This window comes from Mus caroli, chromosome 2, assembly GCF_900094665.2.
Source record: "Mus caroli chromosome 2, CAROLI_EIJ_v1.1, whole genome shotgun sequence".
Taxonomy (NCBI): domain Eukaryota; kingdom Metazoa; phylum Chordata; class Mammalia; order Rodentia; family Muridae; genus Mus; species Mus caroli.
The window spans coordinates 446,022-454,070 of record NC_034571.1 but is presented as its reverse complement, the minus strand read 5'-3'; the positions used below and the strand labels follow the sequence as shown (position 1 = coordinate 454,070).

At 42.7% G+C, this 8,049-nt stretch overlaps 1 protein-coding gene across 1 annotated transcript in view; it reads right to left on the bottom strand.

Annotated features, from left to right (window-relative positions):
* Fam107b (family with sequence similarity 107 member B) overlaps window positions 1-3,963 on the bottom strand; it is a 209,233-nt gene extending 205,270 nt beyond the window's left edge. Inside the window, exon 1 of the mRNA XM_021155778.2 lies at window positions 3,550-3,963. Coding sequence (XP_021011437.1) covers window positions 3,550-3,963 — 414 coding nt within the window. The remainder of the gene's footprint in view (window positions 1-3,549) is intronic.
* Between the last annotated feature and the right edge of the window lie 4,086 nt (window positions 3,964-8,049).

Genomic DNA, 8,049 nt, shown 5'->3' with positions numbered 1-8,049 from the left:
CCCCCGTGGTCCCCACTCTGACCTGTAGAGACTAAGCTCGGCGGAGTCCCGGAGCCAAGATGGCGCTCCCTGCAGGGCAGGTCACTGTCCTCCGACTCCAGATAACTTTTTAAATTAAAAAAAAAATGGTTTATGTTTGTGTGCTGTGTGCATAATGTAGGGGATAAACTCAGGCTGTCAGCCTTGAGCAACAAGCACCTTTTCACTAGACAAGCATATGCCTTTCTATACCCCAGATAAATACTTTTGCTTCAACTTAGTTTATACATTCATGACTTTCAGCTTTTCCACTCAGACTAGAGTCTGTTTCAGATTGAAATGACCCTCCTTCCCTTCTGATCACCCAGGTAACGAAAGACACCCAAGGGGTGTCTGTCTTCATTTCAGGTTGTTCTGAAGCTGAACTTCAGAAAGAGTTATTTATGGTAAGTATTATTTATGGTTGCTAACAAAGCAGCTTCCAGAAAGAGGATCAGTACACCTAAAGGGGAAGTGCATCAGCCACCAGGCAAGGCTGTAGTAAAGCTAGCTCATTCACCATCCACCTACGGGAAACACATCGCTGAAGACATGTCAGGTCACAAAGAAGCTGCTGGCACTTTTAATCAGAAGTTTTCCCACAGCCATCAGCAAAGCTTTGTCTCTGACAAAAAATGAAAAATATCTCTTTCCATGGTGATACACACCGGCCACTGTGGCAGAAAAAAAAAGTTATGCAAATTATTTTTAAAACTAATAATTATAATCATACACATATATGCATTTATAAATATACATTATGGTACTGGGGATTGAACCCAAGGCTATTTAGCCCAGCTGCTTCATTTCCATGTGCTGCACATTTTTATAAATATACTCCATATATGTGTTATGTGGAGCTCTAATTTAATTGAAAAGGAAATGACCTCATATAGGACTATCTGGTTCTAAGTCCTCAAGCATCAGGAATAGAAGCACCTTCTGTTTCCAAGGGTGGACTTGGGAGTTGTAGAGAACTCGACTCTAACCCTGAGTCTGCCGTTTCCTCCCTCTGTGGCCTTGGGACCCTCTCTAGGGTTAGACGAGAGCCTCCATTTAATTCGTTGAGAAAGGCTGGCAGAAGGTAGATGCTCTGTGCAGGTGAGCTCTGGGCATTGGAACCACAACAAAAGCCCACTCGCTTCCTCTTTGCATACTCTCTGCTCCTTAATTTCATCTGCTTTCAGCCTTCCCAAGGTCAGCGGCTGCATCCACTTCTGCCTGTAGCATCCCCTACTGGTCCTTTTATGACTGACCCCAGAACCGAGGTACTGAACCAGCTTCTCAACTTTAGCCTTCTCAACTCTAGTCTGCCCCAGAATGATATCTCCATCCACGACATAGTTCTGCAAAAAATCCCCAAAGCTCCTGCTGCTGCACATCTCCCTGTAGCATCCCAGATGCTCCTCTGTGGGCCTTGGATCTTTCCGGGCGCTTCTCCAACTTACAGCCTCGTTTTCAATCACTCTGATACACCTATTCCTAGGCGGTATTGAATGTCTATGGATGGTCTGTAGTCTTGGTCACATGACTCCTTAATCACACAGTCCTTCCCTTATGTTTTAACAACTAAGACTTGAGCAGGCAAGATGGCTAGGTAAGTAAAGGGACTTGCTACTTGCTACTCGCTACTAACCCTGATGACCCAAGGTTGATTCCTGGGACCCCCGTTGTGTTACACTGGTCCCTTATGTCACAGGAACCATTAAAACAGAAAATCAGACCAAGCCCTTCTCATTGCTCCTAAGCTCAACAGTGGAGGGTGGAGGCTGGCTTGCTGCCCTCCCTCCTTGACAGAATGTATGCTTCTAGCTCATCAAGGTACTGTAGCTTCATTTTTTTGTCCATGTAGCTTATATGAACTTGGCCATGATGTGTACTCAGATTCGCTAAAAATATCTCAATCTATACATGGATATGCACAGAAAACTAAACAAGTATATTGGGTTTTATTGCTTATTTGGGGGTCGACTTAACAATACTAACAAAAATAAAAGTAATGCTATTAAGACAGGGTTTGGTGAAATCTTCTGCCCAATTTCAGAATACCAGAATTCAAACAATGAAGTTTCGTTCCCTGGCAGTTCTAGGGATGGAATCCAGGTTCTGGTGCATGCTAAGCAAATGCCCTGCCAGTGAACTATGTATGCTCCTAGAGCACTTAGCATAGTGCTATATTAAGTACACTCACTTAACAGAGCGTTGTAGACCAGTGGTTCTAACCTGTGGGTCACAATCGCATTTCAAGGTCAAACGACCCTTTCACAGGGGTAATCTAAGACCATCAGAAAACACATTTACATTACAATTCATACTAGTAGAAAAATTTCAGTTATGAAGTAGCAGTGAAAATAATGTTATGGTTGGGGTCACGACACTGGGAGGAACTGTACTAAGAGGGCACAGCATTAGGAAAGCTGAGAACCATTGCTACAGACTGCCAAACTGAACTATGTTTTAAATTATGTCTTAACTCTATCTTTGCTATCAGGCAAGTTGTAGTTTTTATTGCTAAAAAGACTCCTTAGTCCAAGTAAGCAAATCAAACAAACAAACAAACAAACCTTTTATTTAATAAACTAGCTGAGAAAAAGAGGTTTTAAATCAGAACGCCGTATTAATGAATACTGAAAAATGTTCAGGCTCCTTAACTCTGGGCAAATTACTTGGGCAAGAAATTACCACCACCAACAACAAAATGGGTAAATAACATTTTGGGGGTTATATCCTTTAGAAGTCTCTTTCTCAACTGCCCCTCTTAAACAGGATTGCCAAGGACTATGAAATGGTGTGTACATCTCAACAATTCAGAACACTCAGAAACTAAAATCCAGCAATGCCAAAACAAAGGCAAGGAAGCAGTAACTCAGGAGACCAAGCCCCAGGAGAGCAGGGATGCCAGCTTTCAAATCCCTCCTCTTCCCGTCTTTAAATCTTAAAACTTAGAGAAGCATCATCCCTTATTTATGAATACCATTTTCTGCCAGTTCCTTTCTGCTCTGTACATGGGGCTGCTTATCATTTCCAACTTCCCCCATCATTTCCAATTTTCAAGACAGGATACATTCTAACTGCTAAAGACAATTTCTGAAATTCCATGGTCAAACTTCATATTGTGGATTTTAGTACATAGAAAGTTATAGATCAGTTTTTTAATTATATGCAAGTGTTACACCCACACACATATACATACATGTGTGTGTGTGTGTGTGTGTGTGTGTGTGTGTGTGAATAATGCATACATCTTCTGATCTTTTGTTTGTTTGGAGGCATTATAACCAGTTCACTAAAGTCTGGTTTGCCATTGTCACAGCTCCTGGATTCTTTGTCATTTCTCTATATATATCTTCAGAGAACACGCTGAAAATTTAAAAGGCTTTCCACACTTCCTCTCACTAGCAAGAGAGAATTCCGTGTGTCATATACAGTAATGAATTTAAACAAGGATGTTTGCCAGAGAGTTTCCAAAAAAATGATAGAACGTTCCCTAACACAGCCCTATCTGTAACCACAGTGGGAAAGCTCACTCACCTTTGGCATGTCAATAATTGATGGTCTAGGGATGGACGTCTGGAAAGTAACGGCTTCACAGTCTACTTCCTCATTCAGGGACCTGGAAAAATCCTCAGGGGTCTCTACAGGCTGGACAGCAGTGTGTTTGCTGTTATTGCCATTTGCGGTGCCATTTTGCTCCAAGTGTATACCAGAATCTTGCCTTTTCTCTGCAGCTCTTTCTTCTCCCTTTGGGTGCCTTGGATGTGTGCCTGCTTTGGCCATGGGCTGGACATAGATGGCAGAGTGAGTATCCGCTGAGCTGGACTGATCAAAGGTAGCATTTTCCCTGGTGTTGCCAAAACAGGCCAGCAAAGCTGAGCATGGGAATGAGTGCATCCTTCGAGGTGGAAGCTTTAGGCTTTTGGTGAGCCTCGACTTCCACGTGGACATGGCCTGCGGCAATGCATGGCAGAGTTCAAAAGAGAAAAAGAAATCTTCCAGAGGTTTCCTTCGAGTATTCGTTTCCGTGCCTGAAGAGAACACACTAGTGACCGTTGCCCTTACGTAGAAGTGGAGATGGCAGGGCCATCCTCTCAGAGAGTCTCTCAGCATCAGGCCTGCTTGGAAGGATCCATACTGGGGGACTTCACGCTCTCCCTTCCTTTCTTGCTGTCAGTAGCTAAAGAAGCCTCTGAAAGGCAGGCAGTTGGCTCGGGTTACAGTCCCCAGCAGGGCAGACGCTTCAGGGTAAGGTACTGCCAAGGCAATAGACAGCTGCTTCAGGTTACCTTGGAGGCATAAAGATAATGTAGCCTGTTAGCACCCTCCATAACAGCATCAGCCTGTGTATCAATAACATCATAACCACTGCAAAACCTTCTACAGTTTCCCCCTTCAAATATTTATTCCCCCAAACAAAACAGAAACCACCCAGTTAACTGTGACAAACGAAGACCCCTGTGAGAGGCCACAACCCTGGCACCTGCTTCATTATTAAAATAGAAGGCACACTGGATATTTCATCCAGAGAGATCCATGTTTGTACCTAAGGTCATGAAGACTTCTCTGGATCATTCCTGAATCTTCCCCCAATACAGTGGCCTGGCTTCAGGGTCCATGTTGGATCTGGTAACTATAAATGGGTGTTTATTACTCTGTTTCTTTTCCAACAACTTCCTAATTGTTTTTTACACAATACAAAAATAGAACATACTAACAATTACAATTTTGTAGTAGACTATGCTACTGAAGATACTGTGTATGTGTGGAGTGGTATTCAATTGACACATAGGTGTTGCCTAATTTTTAAAAATCAATTTCTGTCCCACTTTTCAAGCCATTTGTATGGGGATGGAGCTGGGTGTGGTGGCAGATGGGAGCCTGGAAATTGTTTCATTTCTCACTTGCCCCTTTGCTACAGCCAGTTTGGGCAGCATCACTCCATGCTGCCTTCAAAGTACTTCTAGGTAAGGGCAGCTCTGATGCTTGCTTAGCAAGGATCCCGGAAGCTCGTCAGTAACAGGAAGACACTGAAACAATTCTGTTTTGTTTTGTTTTGTTTTGTTTTGTTTTGTTTTGTTTTGTTTTGTTTTGTTTTGTTTTGTTTTGTTTCGAGACAGGGTTTCTCTGTGTAGTCCTGGCTGTCCTGGAAATCACTCTGTAGATCAGGCTGGCCTTGAACTAAAAATCCACCTGCCTCTGCCTCTCAAGTGCTGGAATTAAAGGCATTCGCCACCACTGCCCGGCTCAATACAATTCTCAAGTCTAGCTTTATTCACTTGTTCATTCAGGTGCACGGGAATCAGTGCCTACCTAAGTGGCAGACTCAGGATTAACTTTCTCTCCTTTTGAAAAGGGGTCTCTCAGGTACACCCAACTGACCTCAAGCCCTTGGTCATCCTGCTTCCATCTTCTGAGTGCTGAGTCTGCACAGAAGCACATCCGAGTAAGCCAGCATCCCGGTCTTGACCCATTCGGAATATGAACATTCCACTAGAGTAGTTGCTGAGTCTGAACTAGAATACCATCAACACACTCGAAGCTCAGCAGATTCGCTCATTTAATTCTTATAACCCTAGCAAAAAGATATGGTTCCCATCCTACCTACCCATTAGCGAACAAGACACAGAAATGTAAGTAACTTGTCCAAGGCCACTATAGAGGAAAGTCAAATCACAAACCCAGGCAGCCTGTTCCAGAGTGTACACTCCTAATTAGTGTGTAATGCTAGTCCCCCCATATACCCCCCCACACACACAATTTAAAGGGAAACTTTCCAGTCCTCTTCCATCTTCATCTTACCTCTAAGACTTTATTTCACATATGTGTGTGTGTGTGTGTGTGTGTGTGTGTATAGCCATCCATACAAAAATATTACACTGTAATCAAAAATAAGGATGCAGTAATTTCTGGTATAATGTAGTGTACTAATTAGGCATGTGTATATACAGACTCTGCTGTGTAAGAAATCAACACAACCACATTAATGGAATTCTCTTCAAGTTTAAACACTAAAAAGCATGAGAAGATGAGCATCAATATACCAGAAAATTCAACAACCTCCTACAAAAAAAAAAACCCAAAAAACAAAAAACCTGTATGAAACATTGTTAATGAATGATTATTCATGAAATGAGTGAACTAATTGTTATTAATGAAAGCAGCCTGAGTGCTTCCAGGATCATGTGGGTGCCCTTGATCTGGGCCCTAAGCATCAGATCTTAATAGTAGGTCTAAGAACAGGATTAACTGTTCTAAGTATGAAAGGCGAACCCTTTAAGTAGGAAAGTCAGAGTTGCCTACATCTATCTATCTGAAGATAACATATACCTAAAGTCATGATGAAACCCCAAATACAATTGATTTACTAGATTTAAACCAGCACATTTAAAACCTGAGGTTTAAATCTAAAAGGAGGGGAGAGGAGAGGGGGGAGGAAGACAACAACGAAGAAGGTAGTGAAAGGTGGAATAGCTGCTAGCATCTTTGAAGGGAGAGTTCACCCAGTTGAACTAACATAGAGCAGAACTTCAGGACTGTGAAAGAAGGCTCACAACAACGCTTCTGGATCAGGCGTTACCTGCAACTACATCTATGGCCAACTTCCCTGTTCGCCATGAAAGCAAGTCCTTTTCCTTTGCTTCTCCATGTGCTTTGAGTGGAAGATTTTTAAACTTGCTACTCAGTCCTAATCAACACACGTTCACTAAAAAAGACTTACTAGGGATGGCCACAGCAACCTACAATAAGGGGTGTCACTCCAAGACATCATCAGGTCTTAAGATTACTCATCTTCCACGGAGCATTCAAAGTTGATGCACTAACACTTCACTCATTCTGCAAACAACTTATGAGAACCCACATTAGGACAAGCAGGCTCCCATCTCAGTGCCTCAGCCAGTGGGGCATCTTGGAAGGGAGTGTGTTTTACGGGAAGCCGGGTGACTCCCAGAAGAGAAAGTGGGCTGACCTCACATCCCTAGTTTCACTCTCCTCGGATACTCTGCTAATCACTGTCCTGCCACAATGGCCTTTGGCTGCACTACCCTATACTTCAGGAGTCCACCCATGTACATGCTCCTTCTCCTCCCCACTTCAGCTGATAATAAATTATCCATGATGTTTGAGCAGGCATCATTGAATAGAAAGGAGAATGTAACTTCCTCCTCCTCCTTCTCCTCCTCTTCCTCCTCCTCCTTCTCCCTGCCTGTTTCCCATGCCATCTCCAAGAAGAATTGACTATCCTGCCCTCTGAGGCCCATCTGGACTCCTGACCATAGAGAGCTCAGAGATAAGACTCTCAACTCTCCCCCTCCTTTCTTGTCATTTCCTACTCCACAGTTGTGGGTACTAGATATCCTCTGCCCTAAGAAAGACCTCTCTTTGTCACCAAAACTTAGATTATATCCTGTAAGACATGCACAGCTGTATTTAGGAGCCCAGTGTAAGCTGCTGAGAATCGCAGGAAAGGCCATTTCCTTCTAAGTGTAAAAGAAGAAAGGAAGGTCACCCAAGACAGGAGGATGGACGGTGCCCAGGAACCCATCAAGAACCGTCAAGAATCTCCATAGTTGTAGGTAATATTTTGCTGCTGTTTGATTTTATATCCCTCTTTTCTTGTAATTATAATTCAAAGTGAATTAAAATGATATTATACTTTTTATTAAAAATGTTTTGGCAAGAATTCCTCAACCATTCGTGAGAAGATGAGAAAACATTTTAATTTGTTACAAAACTAGATTTGAGGAGTGCTCAGTTTTTTGGTTTTTTTTTTTTTTTTTCCTTAAATAGAACTGACCTATCTACCCATGCTAAAATCTGTTTACTAGCGCTAGGAGATAGCTCACTCAGTGAAGTACTTACAATGCAATTATGAAGATCTGAGTTTGAATCCCCAGTACCCATGGAAATATGGGTAAAATATGCCTGCAATTCCAGAGCCCAGGAAGGCAGAGACAGGATATTGCATGGGGCTTACTGGCCATCCTGTCCAGGCAGTGAGAAAGTTTCAGGTAGTGAGAGACCATGTCTCAAAAA